At 39.0% G+C, this 21,434-nt stretch overlaps 1 protein-coding gene across 1 annotated transcript in view; it reads right to left on the minus strand.

Moving 5' to 3' along the window:
* Positions 1-331: 331 nt before the first annotated feature.
* LOC144958333 (uncharacterized) overlaps positions 332-21,434 on the minus strand; it is a 177,242-nt gene continuing 156,139 nt past the window's right edge. Inside the window, exons 4-11 of the mRNA XM_078890240.1 lie at positions 16,178-16,494; positions 14,352-15,581; positions 12,295-12,839; positions 9,223-11,217; positions 7,673-7,785; positions 5,690-5,761; positions 3,551-3,700; positions 332-2,281 (exon numbers count right to left, since the gene is read on the minus strand). Of these exons, the coding sequence (XP_078746366.1) occupies positions 2,108-2,281; positions 3,551-3,700; positions 5,690-5,761; positions 7,673-7,785; positions 9,223-11,217; positions 12,295-12,839; positions 14,352-15,581; positions 16,178-16,494 (4,596 nt within the window). The 3' untranslated portion in view covers positions 332-2,107. The remainder of the gene's footprint in view (positions 2,282-3,550; positions 3,701-5,689; positions 5,762-7,672; positions 7,786-9,222; positions 11,218-12,294; positions 12,840-14,351; positions 15,582-16,177; positions 16,495-21,434) is intronic.

Here is a 21,434-nt window from a genome sequence, read left to right on the forward strand (position 1 = left end):
TGGACTTGGACTCCCAACATAATCTAAATGAAACTCAAGGTTTAGAAACGGCCATTTAGTTAGTGATGGTATGCTTTTAGGAGAGATATTCTATTTTACACACGTTTTTATCCGACCACCAAGTAGTGATTACAGACCCGAGTTGTTAGATCTGGCGGAAGATATTTTGGCAATAAACTAGAGCCTTATTTAATACGCCGACAATTTTAGAGATTTTCATAAAAACTTCGAATCCCTCCACCAAAAAAATAGATTTAAAAAGATGCTTACTCAAAAGGAATATAAGTACATGCTACACATAATTTTGTTCATCAAAACTATAACAACTAAATTTTTTTTTCAAACGTTGTGATGTTCCAGAAAGCTAGCTGAATGAGAAAAATGTTGGTTGTTTCATAATAAATGTGACAATATCCCCATAGTTGGTAAGGAGAAGGCTAAGGGTAGCAAACCAATTATTACTCTCCATTTAAAGCTGCAGAAATCAGAATATACCGTGACTCCAAGGGTTATATATGGCTTTGAAGGACTAGTTTTTTTTACTAGATAATACATAATATGCTCTCCAGCTCTCCAAACATATGTTTGGTTTTAATATCATTATTATTATTATCCTCCTGATAAACAAAACACAACCAATCACTGTTGTGTGATCCCAGTGATATTCAATATTAATACAATATATAACGCTTTCTATACATCGATAAGACATTTAAACATTGTCATCATGAACACTTAATGTTTTCTTTCTGAAAATAATTTGATTAGTTTTTAGTTGCCATTTTCAAATCTCACTGTGGTTTCTCAATGAAATAGTGGTTGTGATGGGTCGTAATGGCTGTCGTTGTGGTGTTGATAGTTGTCGTGGTTGAAGTGAAGTGGTAGATGGACGTTTGTCAGTTTTGAATCTTGTCCGCTGTGGGTTTTTTCTCTCCAAATTGTTGATTTTGATTTAACTGTCAGAATTCTCCACAAAATCAGTTATATCTTTCTCCAGTATTGAAAATGATAAACGCTCATCTAAAGTCCGTGAATCAATTAAAAAGACTATAAAAGAATTAGTTGTTTTTTTTTCACTCCGGTTTATATACACTATCTACTGATGTCGTCTTGATAGAAGCCTTTTTCCATTGATTGCTTAAAAAATAACTCTTCTACCAATGTATAGTTTTTGATTCCAATTTTCTATATAAAAGTCTTCACAACTGGAGTAGCAGCTCCCAGCAGTGAAGGCAATTCACATTACATATATAAAGACACAAACACACACATATGAATATATATTAAAGACATACTCTATCGTCTGACATTGCAGCAATTAAAGTGCTCAAGTTGAATGCCCACATTCTTTCTCATAATTAAATAAAACTACTTTCTATCAGCAGTTTAAACAAAAAATCCGCTCTACTCAAAAGTAGGACTTGTTCAATTTAGTCTTGGGAGGCCAAAGGGCACTAATGGTGCAAGAATTCCTCCCGGTATTTTGACTACTTGGTGCAAAATGACACATTCTAGATCTATGGTCCGATCTAAATGTTGTATGTGACTTTCATTTCAGCTGAAAGGCTCTCTAACAGTAAGTTTCCACATATGAGATTAATATATCAGCAGCATTAGAGGTATTCCAATTGAATGACTGGTTTCGAAGAAGAAGAAAAAAAATCCCTTCAATCACAAAGACAATTTTTGGTACTTTGTTTCTGTAGACGAAACTTGACTCCTCTTAACGAGCAGCGAGAGTAGAGTTTATCTTCCAGCCTATGGTGACTCTACACCAATCATATAGACAGCTGTAGACGAAACTCGACTCCTCTTAACGAGCAGTGAGAGTAGAGTTTATCCTCCAGCCTTTTTGTGACTCTACACCAATCATATTGACAGTTTTAGACGAAACTTGACTCCTCTTAACGAGCAGTGAGAGTAGAGTTTATCCTCCAGCCTTTTTGTGACTCTACACCAATCATATTGACAGTTTTTGACACTCTAGTGTCACTACACAATACATCAACACAACTCTCCTCCGAAACTGGCAGTAGCAGAGTGAAGTTGTCATCACATTAGAATCAGGCTCAAGCCAATAGTTCATACATTGTCCAATGAAGGCGGTTCATGTTTTACATTGAGCCCATTTGGGCAGGATGCGACGTCTGGCGTTGGTGAACCAGTAGTTGATCTGGTTGATGGACAACCCCGTCTGCTTGATCAGCATGGCTTTCTCATCATCATTGGGGTAAGGATTGTCCTTGTGGTTACGTAGCCATTCCATCATCATGGCCACCGCCTAAAGGGTTGGATGGAGACAAGACAGATTTATATATAAACTGTTTAATAGGTTTTAATGGAAAAATAATGAAATAAAATCGAGATTACTTGATACTATTTTTTTTTAAATAAATGAAAGAAAGGAAAAATAAAGGAGCAGAAATGATATTGAAAATGATAAAAACTAATCTTTTAGTCTATGAATCAATTAAAAGAGTATAAAAGTTAATTTTTTACACTATCCACCGGTCTTGTCATAACAGAAGTCTTATTCAGACGACATAAACAGATAGACACCTTGGTGAAGTCTAGCCCCTTAAGTGTTCGAATATAAGGCCTGACAAAATAGTTTTTTTTGTTAGTTTTTAAGCGTTTTACGGCGCTTGCAACACATTAAGGTCAAATCAGCGCCAGTAAAAAGGAAAAATGGGATAGTAAAAAGTTCTAGAATTACAATTAAAGCACAAAAGAAAAGGAGAGACAAAGGGGAATTGGTTCAAATAGGGAACAGATGTAGATTCCAAGAGCACTCTATCAAAGTACTTAGTTTGAGATCACCTAAAAGTCTCATCCAGACACAAGCACAGGGCCCAAATAAGAGGAATACACTCAAATGTTTACAAATCATATAATATAATATGTAAACTAAACATAATACAATGCATAACAGAGAGATGATTTACAAGGAAAAAAAAATCATCTCCCAAAACTATAACTGTACATTCGACTGTTTCCCTCCCAGCCAAGGAGCTCCGGCCAGGGTCAAGACAAAACTAAGTACATAATCTCATTTAAAGACCGACAGGAAACAATTGGAAAACGGGTAAGGGGGGATAAAAGACACACCATGTACCTCCCTGCCCACTATGGGAGGTCAGAATCCCCACCCAGAGGCCTGACAAAATAGGGTTGTTTATTCCTCTCTGAAGACTTTCTACTTTGCCTCTGCCAGAACTACTACTCCTTCTTTTTATGGAAACCTCCAATATTGTTGAGGATCATTCCACAGTTTGTAGGGTTTTACATTGTAAACTTGTTAAAACTCTGCACATAATACTAATAAAAAAAAAGTGTATAGATTATTATTTTTATTGCAGCAAGAACATTTTTTAAAAAGTATAAACGCTGGTAAATATTATGTTAAAGGTCTACTCTAAGCAGCAGCTGCAGACGTGGTAGTAATAAGAATTTCTAAACGTTATTGACCAAAATGTCACAAGTTATGACAATAAGAAAACTAAACCAAAATAAATATACACAACGTTGTACTTAGAAAACGACAATTTACCTCTTTAGGAAGACTGGGATGTTTCTTGGACTCTGTTTTGGCCTGTGGGCTGGATGTGGCCATATGGCCATCTCCCATGAGATGATCAGGTCCATCTTTCAAGGGCCTGAAACCAAGTGGTCCTGCCATGCCTGGCTGGATATAACTTCCCTGTAAACAATTCAATAAATGTATCTTTATAGTATTTATATATTCCGAAAGCCAGTATTCAGATCTGCTTCAGTCAACTAATATAAAAAATCAGATTCATAGCAACCTCACATCAGAGCCATCCTCCAAGCCTATAGTAGTGCGCTATGTGGCCTTGTAGTATGACACTTGCCTTCGGATCGGAAGGTCTTGGGTTCAAGAGCATATCTGAGTCTTTGGAAAAGACTCTTTACACATATTCTCTCACCGTAAAATAAGTACCTGGCTATTAACAGTATTGTCTCTGTTGTGAAAAAAATTGTAATATCGCCTAATAGATGTCATGTCTTGTCTTTTATGTTAAAGTGTTGCTGTTGGCTTGGGATCCCTTGTCAAGTGGTTTGTTGAGCATGTTTAGGGGATATTGCTGTATATAAATTCTCAATTAAATTTTTTAATGCTCGACTTCCAGCCATTTATTTATACTATTTGTCATTTTAAAATGCTTTTATAATCTATGCAGTGCTGTTCATTCATCATTTCGGTTACATATCAATTTCTAATTCAAATCATAACTTTTTCATCATGCTAGAAAACTAAATGTAGTGAAATTCAGTTATAAAATCTATTTCTTAGTACAATAAATAACAATCGATTTTACAATATTCCATTAAAAAATTATATTCTTAAAATTCAAATCTGAAGAGGAAAACAAAAATAAATTCTTAATTTGGCCAAATGTGGCTCCTAAAAAAAGCACACATGAGTGTGATAAATATAGTTTTCAGAAAAGTTGCCACAAAAAAACCGCTACAAAACAAAACAAAAAACAAAAAAAAAAAACAAAGAAAGAAGAAATTAAAAAACAAAAACAACAAAAACATCAATACGAAGTTATTATGGAAAACAAAAAGATTTCGTCTTCGTCACATTTCTCTGAGTTGCACAAAGAAAAATAATCCAAAAATTGAAAGACTTGCAAACATAGCAGAAATAAATTCTTGAATGTTCAAAATAATGTGGACGATAGTAGATTCTTTCTACACACTTTGAAAAGCTATAACTGCTATAACTTTGATGTTAAATAATCAGGGGTTTTTTTGCTTGGTTTTATTAAAAATGTAATCCAAAGAAACTGATAAATTTTTTTCTATAGTTCTTCCAATTTTTTTTTTAGTATTGGTATATCTTTGTAGAAATGATAGGAAAACGACCTTTTGGCACGGCCTCATATACCAATTAATTTTGTATATAAGTATAAGTGCTTTATCATACATTGTTTACACTGGACAGGAAGTTACCAATAACACTAATTTCAACACACAAAAAAAGAATAAGAGACAATCATTCCTGTTGTGTGTAATTCATGTAAAAAAATTACACTCTTTCACCATCCAGAAAATCAAGTTGAACAGAGAAACTAGAAACTATGACTTTCTTGCTTATTCCAAGTCTCAAATTTAACACTTTTTGACAAGCTTGAAGTCACCATAATGGGCATGATCTATATTAACTTTCCATGTGCTCGAGGTCATTGATCACACTGCAAAATGTGCTCAAATGGACCTACATAGTGAAAAGTGTTCACAGATTTTGAACTATCTAACATTACGATTGGTCATTGTGTTCAGCTTGACACATGGGTATGTTTACAACTTTCATAAACAAAGCAGCATGTTTACATTCGTTCAGAAATGTCCAATCGTTGGACAGCAACAAATTACGTGATTGATGACTCGGTTGGACAAAAACATAAATATAGATCGCTCCCATTGATTGATACATCAAATAAAAAGTTTTCAAACCAAAATAAATATTTTTTTTAAAAAACCAAAACGATTTTTTGATGACTCAGTTGGACGAAAACATAAATATAGATCGCTCCCATTGATTGATACATCAAATAAAAAGTTTTCAAACCAAAATAAATATTTTAAAAAAAACCCAAAAAAAAACATTTTTTCTTTCTGTAATAAATGCCATAAAACAGATTGAGAAAGAGTGACTCACATCATGTCCATATCCACCCATAGGATGTCCCATACCCATAGGACCCATTCCATTAGGTACACCTGGTCGACCCTGAAATCATAGGGAGACAATGTGTAATCAATAATGCCAAATTTAATAAGTCTAAGAACAAAAAAACAAAAAAACAAAAAAAACAAAAACAAAACAAAACAAAACAAATAAAAACAAACCAAATCATGGGAAAGCGACGCATAATCAATTTCAATAATTCCAAACACAAGAAGAAAAAAAAAAAAACAAAAGGAAAAGAAAAGAAAAGAAAAGAAAGAAAGAAAGAAAGGAAAAAAAAGAAGACAAAAACAGATAGGGGTTTTTAACTAAAAAAGTAAATTTTCAGCCAACAACCATATTTCTTTCTTCATCTTTGAATTAAGTTTTTATATCATCCTTGCCACTTTTAGGTCATTTCAGATTATAAAATGGGAGGACACTATCTGTCATACACATTTATTTAATGATTTTGAATAAATAAACAGGTAGATATGAAATAAAAAGAAATTAAAAAAAAAAAAAATCTTCAAGATTTCATACTTTTTTTTTTTTAGACTCAAGATTTCATACGTTGCATCTGGAAGCATGATGCACAGGTTGATTGTGCGAATAAATGTTTTTACTGAAAGGATGTCTGTTTTAAAATTTAATTTAAAACCCCCTTTCCTTTCCTGATGGAAACAAATGCAATTTGATGGAATGGGACAAAATGTGCCCCCCTCTCTCCCTATTTTTCCTCCCCCCCCCCCCCCCCCCCCCCCCCCCCACCATCAACCCCCCTCTTATTTTTAATTAACAACACAGGTACGCCATCCATCATCCAATACATGGAACAGACCTAGAGTTGCCTCCCCTGGGACGGGGGTGGTTGAAAAGCTCCACACTCCAATTTCAAATGCTATTGAATGAATACCAACATTCCCTCCCGTGTTTTGTTAGACTACTAGTACATTTACTATGACTATTCTCTCATTATTATATTCCCCGTGAATATATGTCAACTCCCCTAGGACTGATAACATAATTGAGATTTGAGTGGCGGGTGTGATAGTGTATTTGGGACCAAGGGGTAACCACGCACACTATTCAACAGTCTCCTGGGAGCAGGGAGGGGATGGGGAGGGTGTATGGGGAGAGGAGAGGATTGAGAGAGTGAGAGAGAGGGGGGGAGAGAGAGAGAGAGAGAGAGAGAGAGAGAGAGAGAGAGAGAGAGAGAGAGAGAGAGAGAGAGAGAGAGAGAGAGAGAGAGAGGAAAATAAGAGCATCACTAAGTACATCCATTCTAATTTATGAGTAAAAATAACTCCAAAAGCATAGGATTGTAGAAACATGGATTGATAATGAAATAGCTCATTATATTGGAAAGAGATGAAATTGGATTTAGGGGATGACTGGGGGGGGGGGGGGGGGGGGGGGGAAGGGCCCAGGGATTGATAAGGGAAATGGCTGATTAATTAGTCATAGTTTGAATTCCATGTTGGTAAGACAATACATTGGCTAGGGCCCTGTTATTTGGAGTAGGTTTATTATCGTTATAGCTTGATAGAGAAATTACTACACGTAATGTTACATGGCAGATTAGGTACGCATACTGATTGTTTTAAAAATTAGTAATCTAAGAAAACTGTGTAAAAGGGGGGGGGGGGAGAGAGAGAGAGAGAGAGAGAGAGAGAGAGAGAGAGGGGGGAGGGGGGGAGAGATAGAGAGAGAGAGGGGGGAGGGGGGAGTGATAGAGAGAGAGAGAGGAGAGAGAGAGAGAGAGAGAGAGAGAGGAGAGAGAGAGAGAGAGAGAGAGAGAGAGTGCGTGTGTGTATGTGCAAGAGAGGTAGGGATAGAGAAAGAAAGAGAGAGTGAGGGAGAGAGAGAAAGAAGTGGAGGGGAGATAGATAGATAGAGAGAGAGAGAGAGAGAGAGAGAGAGAGAGAGAGAGAGAGAGAGAGAGAGAGAGAGAGAGAGAGAGAGAGCACTGACCATTGGTCCATTGATAGAGTGGTCAAACTTCTGGCAGAATTCCTCCATGGACCGTAGAGATGCTGTTGAACTGGCTTTCATTTTCTCCATTTCGTGGCGCTGTCGGATTTTGTCTGCAGGCGGAAACATTATTAAAAAATATAGATCCATAAGTACACCACACATATTAATAAAGAAACTGCACACCATACATTTATTTCATTATATAAGAAACCAATCTCCAGCTATTATTTCAACTTTGAAAGAACAAAAAACCAAACAAACAAAAAATTAACTATACTCAAAACCCTTGTTGAGCAAAGCAAAGTACTTTGTTGTTGGTTGTGGAAGGCATTTGAGTCCTAGATGAGCCCTGCTAAGTCAATTGTTTTTTTGTTTTTTAAAATGCTGATATACTATCTTTGTTGTTTTTTGTTCAATACTTAGTACAGTCCAAATCTTCTTAAAGCTAAGCACTTATTGACACTGAATACAAAGGAAATATAATAGGTAGTGTGGATTGTATCATAAAAAATAAGGAATAAACATGTACATTTATAGTATGTACTTCTATCGAGTTACAAACATCTGGGACTGTCTTTATAAATACAACACTCACAATAGAGTCGAATGAGATTATGAATGTAAACTGCCTTTTCCAAAAGACTAATGCTGGAACGAGATCCTTTTCTCATTTCAGACCCTCTGTTCGGAACGCCTTAGCACAGAGCATTTGTGAAAAAGAATCTTTGTCTACTTTTAAACGTTTGCTTAAAACATATCTGTTTTGATTTTAGTAGATGATATGAGAAGCAAGATAGGTCTAGTTTGTGTTGTGTGTTTGTGTGTGTGTGAATGTAATTTGTAATTTAAGTGCTGAGAGTCTGGTGTCTCAGAGTTATAGTTATAGCGCTATATAAGTTTTCAGCATGATTATTATTAAACACCAAGGCTAGAGTTTTACACCCATTGTCATCTATCTGGTAATTGACATGGCTCAACATAGTTCAACTTTTGATACCAGGCTGACACATTACGGCTGAACCATTGAAATCACACAAATTTATTTCAAAGAAACAGGATTTCCTTTGTAATTTTGTTTTTCACTACAGCGCCGAGGAAATACTTGTAAAAATCAAAATGATGGAGCAAAACTTGTATTGTATATCGAATTAGTTGCATATGTCAATATGAATATAATTTTAATGTGATGTGATAATACAACATTTATTATCAACCAATCATCCATTATAAAATTAGGCAACAAAGTTACGATGATGATGGCAGTGAAAATGAAAATGACAAAGAAAGTGATGTTGAAGACGGAAGTAATGATGTAGAGTAGAGCAGACTTGTAACGCACATGCTTAAAACAAATTGATGGAAATAATTAACATTTATCTTTGCATTCTTTTTTCTTTCTTATTGTTTCAATGAAATTAGAACAACGGATATTTTTTAAGAGGATTATATTTCTGTCCAGGGCTATTCTCATATATATTAATACTCTACTGTATATAAAAAGATGGTGCTGATTGATGATAGTAATGAGTAAATATACGCTTGCTTACCAACAAGATTGGTGTGTGCCAAACGCAGTCCATCCATGATAACACTCTCAACAGCCTGGTTGCTTTGGTAATGTCCAGACGGTCTATTCCTCTGAAGGAAATTCTGCAGCAGCTTCTGCAGATCATTGGGCAGGGTGCTCAGAAGCTGTTGATAGTGGAACCTGGGGTTGTCAAAGTTGGCCTCGGCTATGACCAGATCCCTCAGCAGTGGGAAGAGCGGGTGGGACCTGTAGGCGGAGTTGCTCTCATCCATGATGAGATGCTGGAGGAACTTTTGCTGGGACGAGAGGATGGGCGGCCTGGGCTGCTGGCTGGCCTTGCAGGATGGGCAATTGGGGCTTGGACACATGGCCCCGACTTGGTGGTGGGCACCAGGATGTGGCGGTTGATGAGATGAAAGGTGGTGAGGGTGTGGGGGATTCATTTTACACATGTGGCAGTTGGGCCCTACACAAGGCCCCATGTGAGGATGTGGCGCTGGTCCTGGTGCTTGTGGACCCATGGGCCCTGCTCCAGACATTTTACAGGCGTTGCAGTTTATACCCATGCATGGACCAAAATCGGGGTGGGGTCCTCTCTGCTGTTGCTGCAAATGGGGTTGGACGCCCATTGGCGCAGCGCAGCCGGGGGTTGGGGAAGGCTGCATGTGGGGAAGACCTTGTTGCATTTGGGGTGGCATAGCCCCGGGTTTCATTGGACTCTGTGGTGGGATTTGAACATGGAGCTCTTCAGGCCCGGCAGATGGCGGACCTCCTGCCCAACCTTTGCTGTGAGGCGGGCCCTGTTGAGGATAAATAGCCTCTGGTCGATGGTGATGAGGATGTTGGGCATGGGGGTGGTTGTAAGAGTTCTCATATCCTGGAGGGCACATAGCACTGGGATTGTTGTAGGAAGCGGCACCCATTCCTGGGGGTCCTGGTACGCCACCACCCATGCTTCGGTTTGACAACGGGGTAGACATGGCAATGGGCATTTGCTGGAAGTTTCCTTGATGGTGAGGGTGGGCATGAGGGTTTGAAGAGATTTGCATCGTACTCTGGGGGAGGTGAGGATGAGAGTGGTGATGAGGATGGGGGGCGCAATAATCTGAAGGTTGCTGCTGCTGCGGTTGTTGGGAACAGCTAGAATATTGCTGTGGTTGTTGGTGCTCCGATTGAGCCATGCTCATACTATCATTATGACCTTGCTGTTGCATACTAGATTGCTGCATTTGATCAGTCATTGTTGTGTGTGGGTGTTGCATAGAAAACGGATCCATAGGAAATGGTCCTCCGGAGGAAGCCTGACCACTGGCATTGGCAGCAGAAGGGTTTGACATTGGGTAATCTCCACCCCTCATCATCTGGGAGGTCGGGGTTGGGTTTTGGTTGGGGTTAGGGTACTCCATTGGTTCTGGGGCTCCTCTTATCAAACCTGGGTTGCTGCTGCCATCCATACCGTAGAAGCCAGGAGTTGCATTAGCTCCCGAGGCCATTCCTGCAGGTTTACCACCACTATAGCTGTGCTGATGCGGGTGTATTTTCTGGTCACTCCCACTGGCAACTGCACAGCTTTCATTGGCTGGGGTGCTGGCATTAGCGCTGCTGCTCATGGCGCAACTAGGACGGTTTGCAAAATCATAACCTTGACCTTGTACCGAGGCAGAGGATGACGAAGACGGACCCATTGCCTGACCTTGACTGTTTGGTACAGTGTAAGGAGCAATACCAGATTTCATTCCATGATGATTGTATCGAGGTAAGATTTTCCCGGATGGCATTGTCCCTTTTGGCTGCTGCTGGGTATTAGTATTGCTGCACTCCATGTTGTCATATGCGCAGTCCGGAGGAGTTGGGTTGGTGGGTGGGGCTGTACCCGCCGCAACATTGAAGGTAGTTACAGTGGTGAGTGGTGGTTTCATGTCGACGGGAGTTGGGGGATGGACTGGTGGACTACCACTTTCTGGCACATCGGCGAAATGGACAGACTTTTGACCCGTCTGTCTAACTGTGGGCTCTGCAAGAAAGGATGGGGGAGGAAAAAGCTTTTGAGTTAATGCATGAGTGTGTGTGCCCAAAAATAGAGGCTGTATCATTTGCAAATGATTTATTAAGACAATATTGAAACAAAGTAGGCTACACATCAACGCTGTGACTCCTTTAAAACTCAGAACCCATTTCCGTATGAATAAAAACAAAATGACTCTATTGAATAGATATAAATGTTACGCAAATAACAATATATAGTGATGTTTTCATAAGAAGAAGGGGGGGAAAAAACCCCCAAAAAGTTGTCATTTCACAAAATCAAACATATGAGCTAGGTTTTCAAATGAATTAATTATGAGACAAACAAGAACCGTCGTGCTTATGAATAATAACTAACCTAGTTCAGACAAATGCTCTTTCCAGGAATTCATATTTCTCTATTTTTACTTCTCCATTAATATCTTAAATCTTAGTGCGGCTATGAGGTCTTGGTATGACACTCGCTTTCAGATCGGAAGGTCTTGGGTTCAAACCTCGCTAGGTGTATAGTTTGAGTCCTTGGAAAAGACTCTTTACTCACATTCTCTCACCATACTCGGGTGTTGTCTCTGTTCTAAAGAAATGTTAATATCACGTTATAGGCGTCATTTCCTGTACTAAATGTTAAATGCTGCTGTTGGCCCAGAGATCCCTTGTAAGCGCTAGGAGCACGTTTAGTGGATGTTGCGTGATATAAAAGCTCAATTAAATTCATCTTTAAAAAATATGAGAATAAGGTTACCCAACAATGCTGCTTTAATATCAAATATCAATGTTAGAAAATTGTTATAGAAGACTAACTAACTCAACCCTAACACCGACTATATCCGTAGTTTACCTGGGTTACTTTTACCCCATGACTATTTATTACATTTTTCTGAGACAAATTATAGGGGTAATATCAAAGCTAATGTTTTTAATTTTTGCATGTTAATGGTAGTTGAATAAAACTATCTATGTAAATGCTCATTTTAAATACATTTTTTTTGTCCAAATTTGAAAAACAGCAAAAAATCTCTAGGATTGAGTGAGTTAATACCAAATAGTAGAATGTGTTCATTCTTACCTGACCCATCTTGATGTTGGGATATTAAAGCACTCTTCTGTGGTTGTTGATGATGATGATGATGATGTTGCTGGTGGTGCTGGTGCTGGTGGTCGGTGTGGTGACTATAATGATGAGGATGTGAGTGTTGCTGATGCGGGTGGTGATGTGGCTGCTGCTGCTGCTGTTGCTGATCTGCAGGCATCATGGTAGATATTGACGAAAACGACGAGAGTGACGATGAGGTAAAGGCTGGGGAAGGGGCTGAACCGTTACTGCAGTTGCCAGCTGATTCGTTCGAGAAGTAACCTTGGTCAAGAGGTGAATCGACCGGAGTCCTCACCGTTGTGAGGTGAGATGGCCCACTGGGCCCGCTGGGCGGGTGTGGCATGGGAGGGCCGTGCACCTGCTGGAAGGGAGCCCCGGGGTACATGGTCTTGTTGTAAAAACTAGGGTGGTGGGATGGCTGATGAGGATGTTGATGTGCGTGATGAGGATGGTGAGAGGGAGCCGTGGTGCTGTCCATTTGATGGTGGGGATGTTGTTGATGGCCTGATTGTGCCCATCTGGTATGTAACAAATAACAAAGTTAAAATAATGAGTTATTATCATAAAAAGACAAGTCTTTGTATTGACTGATAAAAACAAACAAACGTGACCCACTATCTCAAATATCATGCCGGGACAGCAGAAATTTGAACCCGAAGCTATGCATCGGTTGTTTTCGTAATACATTGACACAAAAAAATTATTTTGAAAATTTGTGGAATGGAATAAGTTTCCACCAATCTCTCTGGGTTGAATAATGAAAAACATGGAATAAGTTTCCACCAATCTCTCTGGGCTGAATAATGAAAAACAATCTTAAAATTGAGTGTCTGGCACCAAAAATAAAATAGATTGAGAATAGCATTTCAAAGTTGATACTAAGTCACATCATTTTTTGTCCACTTTGGACCTAGTGCCTCAACACGGCATTTTGTCCAGTTGATTTAGATAAAAGAATAACTGAATATATAAGCAAAACTTATGCTTAACTGGGGAGAATGGATATCTATTATTTTTTTAAAGCAACAAAACCTAAAATTTCAGTTCTGTTCATTCAGTTTAACTTCAAAAATAATTCTATGGTAAATGTCTCACCACGACATAACAAAAAATCTGTTTTTAGGGTCACATTTCGTCATTACTTCGTGCCAGACCCACATTTTAAAATTAATTTTTTGTTGTTGTTGATTACTTCTGATGAAATTTAGATCCTTTTTTATAATTCTATGGCTTCCCTAAGTCTAATGCAATCTATAGAACTTTAGCTTCAGACAGAGGACTACGTGCGATTAATTGGTGCATTTCATTTTACACCTATTTCACTTCGATATAACAAATGAACAATGTTGCAACTCTCTTCCTAACTTTTTTTTCTTCTTTAAATTAAGAATGAAAAAATAAAATAATAAATAAATAGTAAGAAAAATAAAAATTTTAGGCAAATGGTGATTTTACCGAAATTTACAGATAAAATGATAGCTCAATATAACTAATGATTTTTGTGCGAGTACTACGTACAATTTTGAGCCTGGCAACTCAGACCAAATTAATAACTTCATACCCAATTAAACAGGCTGATTGTCTCAACTAACAGAGTAGGACCCCCTCTGAAGCCAGTCGCAGACAATAACCACAGCCTCTTCTAGACCTTGGTCAAAAACCAAATACATTTGCAATTTATTTGTGCCATGTTTTACGATATTGTGGAATGTCCTGTGGACTGCAGGTCCCTGGTTTGAGTCTTTCCGTGATAGAGAAAAGTTGAGGCTTTGGAAAAGGCTTTTTTACTTACATTCTCTCATCATGTTTAGGTAAAAATGAGTACCTGACACCCTCTCTGTACTAAGGCCTAAACAGTGTCATACCTAGCTCTACAATAAACGTTGTTGTTAGCCTGTTGGCTTAAGACTTCTTGTAAAGCACTTTCAGCAGATCTAAATCTAAATGGATATTGCACTATATCCTTCGTTTGTTAAAAAGCTCACAATCTCAATCTCTCATTCTTAATTAAGGACATTTAACCCACCCACCTGTTTTGATGCATTTGTTGCATATTCTTCACATTGATATTGGGTGGAGGCCCTGCAGAGGTTGGAGCCTGTGTGGTCGGCATCCCATTACTTCCTCCAACTCTCTGGAACACACTGGTATCTCGACCTCCCAACTGCTGGGTGCCTTTTGAACTTGGGGAGACTGGCTTAACAAAATCACACGGGGAGCTAGGCACATCGTTCATGGGAGACACACTCGGCTCTTTTTTAATAATATCAAGGTTAACATTGTTGTTATTATTGCTATTATCCTTACTAGAAGTAACATTGTTTTTGTGGTTATTATTACTGCTGCTTACAGCATCTTCAATATCACTAGAATCACTAGCCTGGCAGGAAGTTGTTTTGTCCATATAATCGACTTTTGACATCCCAGAATTACTTCCATTTCCAGACATTATTCTTGACTGACTATTATTATTATTGTTTGATAAGGAATGGGTCGATGAGGCGCTGGAACCCTGAGAGCCTAAAGAATGAACCGGGGAACTAGCAGGAGCACCCTGGGGATACGAGTGACTCCGCTTTGTCATCACAGAAGAGCCAGCAGCCGGCTGGGGCATTTTGAAATAGGACTGAGGTCCACTGGCGTTGTTGTAACTACTGCTGCTGTAGTCCTGATTGAACCCGGAGTCTGAGATCCCACTGCTGCTGCCGCCATACGAAGGAAGAGATGAATTGTGATAGTTGCTTTGGTGCTGATGGAGGTGATGGTGGTGGTGATGCTGTTTTGGTTGATTAAAGCCAGGAGGGGTTTGGGATCTGCCCTTGTTGGGACTGGTGTCGGTCGACACGGATAAATGCAAACGTTTCTGGGCAGGGCTGTTGTTCTCGGATGAGACGACTGTATTGGCACCCGAAGAAGGACCTGAACTCGTATTGATGATGGGGGATGGGATCTGACTCAGCCAGTCGGAGTCATGGCTGAAGTTAGGTTTGAACAAGAAATTGGGGGTCATGCTACTGCTATTGTTATTGTTGCTACTAGAAGAAGGGCCCAGAAGAGTAAGGCCTTTGGATGTTTCGTTGTTGTTATGGTTATTAAGGTTGGCAGACGCCTTGTTATTATTATTGTTGTTGTTATTATTATTACTACTTCCATCTTTGTTGCTATGTTGACTCCCAGATCCGCTTCCACTATTGGAGCCTGTCCTTGACCCCATTCCACTGCCACTTCCGGTGGGGGTTGAGATCGTTGACCCAGCAGCGCTGAGGACAAGAAGAACACTTTAATCAATCAATTTTTGTGGTCATTTTAAGCACAAAATTATTTCAGCAGGAAGGAAAAAGACTATGTGACTACACATTAAAAGTTCACAATCTGTATTTTCCCTTGCGACAGCAGACTACTTGATTACTTTAGAAAAGCTCAGCTGTCTATTGAACTATTTGTATATTTGACTTATTGTAGTGAGTGATGGAGGAATTTGGTTAGATTTGGGCACAACATTGATTAAGATAATATCACTGCTGTAAAAATAAAATAAAAGAAAGAAAGAGAGATACAAAGAGAAGAAGAAGAAGAAGAAGAAGAAGAAGAAGAAGAAGAAGAAGAAGAAGAAGAAGAAGAAGAAGAAGAAGAAGAAGAAGAAGAAGAAGAAGAAGAAGAAGAAGAAGAAGGAGGAGGAGGAGGTGTGTGAGGAGGAGGAGGTGGGGGAGGAGGAGAAAGAGAAGATGACGCCCACAACAAATTTTCTGAGAGAAAAATAGAAATAAATTTTTTTAAAAATAATTTTAAAAAACAAACAAACAAAAAACCCATTAAAAACAAAAAACATACATGTACACAAAAACAATCAATTTACCTGTTGTAGGCACCAGATGAAATGGCCTCCTGGGTCATGTAAGCATGAGGGTTTGTATCCTGCTCCATCAAGAACTCGACAAAGTCCAGCTCCATTCCTTCCTTCATGCCGATATCCTCGCAGATCTCGTCCAAGAGCTCGTTGGGCAGTCGCTGATCATCCCGGGAGGAGGATCCACCTGACATGTTGACGGCTTGCATGGCTGTAGGGGAAGGAGGTGATGGAGGAGAGTTGAGCCGGTCACCGTCCAGAGCAGAGGATGAGGTGGCCACACTGCAGGCACTTGGGCTGGAAGTCCAGTCTCTGTATTCCATCAACTGTGGGAATGAAAGGAAAAGTTTTTTAAAAAATTCTCCATTTAACTATAACTCGAGCTTTTATACAGTGCAATATCCACTACATGTGCTTTACAAGGGGTCCTTGATAACAGCAAAACGTATGCGTGGAACGAAACATGGCGCCTGTTAGGCGGTATTACAATTTTTTCCAGAGAGACAACGCTGTTAACAGCCAGGTAACAACTTTACATCTGAGTGCGGTCGGTGAGAAAATGTGAGTAAAGAGTCTTTTCCAAAGACTCGACTATGTGTCAGTATGACTATGAAAAGCTGTAAAATTTGTATGCAGTTAGTTTTGAATAATTATTTAAAATACCCACTTCAATACCGACTACCCACTTCATTGTGTGGCCTTGAGCAAGTTACCTCGCCCTAGTTCACTTTGCCGCGCTGCACTGCGGCTGACGCCTGGATTATTCCAGTCTTCCCTTGGAATAGACCCTAAAGACAAATTTCCTCTTGGGCATGAACAAAGGGAATTTTACTTATATATTTATTTAAAAGCGTTATATTCAAATCTGAAATCAGATCCCCAATATTCTGGAAAGCAGTAAGACCGGACCGATGCCTCAGTCACATTGCTTGTGATGTTCGCTTGTATGCAGTCCTTCAGAAGCATTCGGCCTATGGAGCCGGAGTTTATACTGGTATCTATAGCATGAAACAGGTGGCAGCAATTTCTTGCTACCCTTTGGACAGGACTCTATCGCAAATGTATTTTCTGTCAGATCTAACAGACCCAGCTACCTAATCACTCCTGGGTGGTCAGGAGGAATAGAAAAACATTTCTATTTCACCTGGAATCTATCTCGGTCCCTTTACGTTTGAAGCGAGTGCTCTAGCAACTGAGCTATTGGCACCCCAGTTACTGATGAAATGATGACGATGATGATAATAATAATATTGAGTACATTTATAAGAGTGCTTTATGTCGAAACCTCAAAGCGCATATGTGATAGCTTTAATCAGATGAATAATGGGGAAGAAATTAAGATTTGAGAAGTAACTTGCCACCGCTGGGACTAATACAGACAACTGGCCACAAGGACCTAACAAACAAAAAATTTTTTTTTTACCCATCATCAACCCCCCCCCAAATTCTCTCCCCCAAATCTTAATCTTTGTCATTCTCTCATCTCTTTTTCCCCCCACCTTAATTTTTTTTTTTTTTCTTTATCCATCCATCCATTCATTCATTTTCCCCCTCAAGCTTCTCAGCTATTTTCCTATATGTTGGTTATCCCAAACCCTATTTTTACTCCATTGTCTTTTAACCTTTAATCCAAAAACCATGACAGCATGGGCTGCCATTTCTTTTTCTTTTAATACTAGTATGTACTCAATCAGTAAATGTGTAAAAACATTCTCATTCTACCAACTACCGCTATTCTATCTATCACTGACAAAACAGTGTTTCCATATGTGTGTGTTTTTTCTTCCTCCATTTTTTTGCCAGAGGATTAAACCTTCAAAATCTTCTTGATCGACTGAGATAACCTCAAAACAAGTCACGATGAGACTTCAAAATTTCTAAGACTAAGAGGCCTCGGGCTTCACAAGCTGAGGGGCATCATAATCAATCAACATTTGATATAAAAGTGTTCTCTTCAAATAAGTATTATTGTCAGCACACGGTAGATTTCTATCCCCCTCCCACCCGAAATAACCCCTCCTGTATAGCACGATAGATGCTTACGATTCAATCTACACTGCTTCTTTATCAAATATCAGACGGCGTCTCTAGTTCTCGTTTCCTTCCCAGGCGTCTGGCTGAGTCTAGACCTGCTGATGGTCTGGCCCTGCCTGGCCCATCCTTCCCTTCCTTTCAACAAATTTCACTTATTCTTCTGACGGAATAAAACAGGTGGTGTTGAGTGCACGAGGACAGAGAAGAGTGGAGGGTACAAAAATATTTGAGAAGGGTTGAAAGATGGAGAGAGAGGGAGAGAGAGAGAGAGAGAGAGAGAGAGAGAGAGAGAGAGAGAGAGAGAGAGAGAGAGAATAGTCAAAAATAGAGGAAAATATGTCTTCTTTTCCCCATTAAAAACTAAGTTAGTAGTTGGGGTACACTGGGAGAAATGGAGGGGGTGTAGTGTAGGCGAGTAGGTGTAGTGTAGAAATGTGGTGTGTGTTTGTGTGGCGGAGATGATGAGAATCAAGAAAACAATGCAAAAGAAGAATGTGATTATGATTCATCTAATACAAAAACTTAATAATTCCTGCGCTAGTCATTTTTGACAACATTTGTCGATTAAAAGACGCAGGCCAGTGAGTTGTGGTCACAAACTTCGTGTCCGCTGTGATTCGCGATGATGAGCACCGATCAATCGATGACATGTTTACACATTGAACTTATCAAGTTACCAAAAAGTTTTGCAGTTAAAAATGTTTTAAAACTACTGACCGATTTTTGCTTCTTTACCAGCATTGTTGGTTGTTGGTCAATTCTTAATCAGTCAAACTTTGTAAACAAATCATTCTGTCACAACAATCGGTCAACTATTTAAATTGGACTGCAGAAAGATGCGAAAGGGGCGGGTAACTCTCGCTCTCGCGAGTTAATTCTACTTTCACTTTCGATCGCGTGACTAACACACATACACAAAAAAAAAATTGATGCGTTTTGTTTGTTGTTGGCCCCCCACCAACCCCCGTTTCCTGAAATGAACAAAAGGTCATGAAAAAGACTGACAGTGGCCAAAATAATATGGGCGTAATTATTCAAATTATGTATACGATTTGCCCTTAAAATGTCTTCAATAGTTGGTTACTGGGTCATATGAGAGAGAGAGAGAGAGAGAGAGAGAGAGAGAGAGGGGGGGGGGGGGGGGAGGGAGAGAGAGAGAGAGAGAGGGGGGGGAAGAGAGAGAGGGAGGGGGAGAGATGGGGATTTTCTTTTCATTGGAGTGGGACAGGGGTAAGGATCCGAGAGACTGAAATAAAATAAAATAAATAATATTGTTTTAAAACTGCCCCCCTCCCCTCCCCCTTAATAAAAAAAAAAACGATAGAAAATAACCCCCACCCAAAACAACTATTATTGTGATGATGGTTAAAGATTAATCAAATATATTTCAACATATCAGACTCAAGTAGTACATCGCAGCATTATTTGTCATAAAGTTATGATTAAATCGTGATGAAATCAAAATCGACTGATTACAAGAGAGATAGTTCACCTGTAGAAAACTCACTCAAGAGGCTCAAGGGTGTATCCGTATAAAAATTTGGATCAAAGAAAAATCACAAGACTTTTTCTTCATCCCGAATGGAAACCATAATTTTTTTTTTAATTAAGTATAAATCTGATGGAGCCGTTGTGGGAGAAAATCAGTTCGCTATTTATATTTATTTATTTTTGTACCCCCCCCCCCCCCCCCCAATTCTCTCTCTATCTCTCTTTCTCTCTCTCTCTCTCTCTCTCTCTCTCTCTCTCTCTCTCACACACACACTTTCCTTAGAGAACGTCCTTAGGAGACTAACTGAAGCCTCTCAATAGAGAACAAAAACATACAACAGTGGGTCTGTTGTACAAAAACGATTAACACGCTATCGTTTTTCTTGAATTGACCAGATACCTAATGAAAAAGGGAGGCTTGCATCACAAGAAAAACATAACTGACAAATGTTGTTGTCTTCTTTACCATACTTGGATTAACTTTTATTTTCCAGTCGGTTCTGGTGTAAACAGTGAATCATCATCACAACAGCCAGAAGAGTAATTGATCGTTGGAACAACCTACCAACTCAGTTGCGGAAGCCCCAGACCTAAACGCCTTCAGATGCAATTTGACAGCCTCTGTCTAAACTACAGATTCAGCTCAGTTGAGCCCCCCATCAAACTGAGATAACTGCAAAGGATTACCCATATCCTAGATTTATGAGCAAAGGCACTGAAAGCCTAATTCGCTGGATACGGTATACTACTACTATACTACTTTGTAAATTGGTATCGCAGGCAGATACGAAAGGGTTGCGGGAAAACTTCCGTCGCTTCTCAAATTCTACTTTCGCTTTCGATTGCGGCGGGGTATCGGGTAGTCTTCTCAATAAAATAAAAGAGTCATTGAAGAACAGCGTTCAAAGGAACCTTCTTGGGGTAGGAAGATTCAGGCGAGTTAAAACAAAATCAGTGGTACAAAAGGAGCAGTTAACTCTTGTTGCTGATTTCACTTTCATAGGCAAATGTTTTTGTTTTTGTGTTGTTCCCTTATATTATGAGTCACATTTACTCGCTCTATCTTTCTCTCCATTTTATTGGCTCATTTAGGCACCTCTAGTTTTTGGTCAAATCAGGGAGATACAAAAACAAAAGTAAATAAAATCGACAACGGCCACGATATTTTTTCTCTCTTTTTTTTTTTTTTCTCTAAACTGAACCAGTCTCAAAACCAAGATGTAATATAATATTCAACAAGCTCTTGTGTGAAGTACAGGTCCCTAGTCCCTACGAGCCATCGAGCCATCGACTTGACAACTTATGATATGTTGAATCATGAGATAAGAGTATGTGAACTTCGATTGCTGTGATAAATAAATAAATAAAAAACTATTAAATAAATGGTTACGACGCTAGATGGGCATGCCATAGCCATAAGAGGCAGACAATTTCAAACGAGGAAATGAACCGATTCATGATGACCGATTGATAGAATAGGCAAGTGCACATGGTTGGGAAGGAGATAGTGAGATGAGGAGAAAACTAAAAAATATATTGTAAGATAAATTGGTAAATTTAGCAGAATATATATTAAAGAAAGTAAGAAGAATTAAGAGAGAGAGAGAGAGAGAGAGAGAGAGAGAGAGAGAGAGAGAGAGAGAGAGAGAGAGAGAGAGAGAGAGAGAGAGAGATTTAAGGAAAGCTCGTTAAAAATAAAAAAAGAAAAGAAAAGGACCGATGCTAAAGATAAAGTTATAAT

The sequence above is a fragment of the Berghia stephanieae genome, chromosome 12 (genome assembly GCF_034508935.2).
Source record: "Berghia stephanieae isolate SIO BIC M18660-M18661 chromosome 12, UCSD_Bste_1.3, whole genome shotgun sequence".
Taxonomy (NCBI): Eukaryota; Metazoa; Mollusca; class Gastropoda; order Nudibranchia; family Aeolidiidae; genus Berghia; species Berghia stephanieae.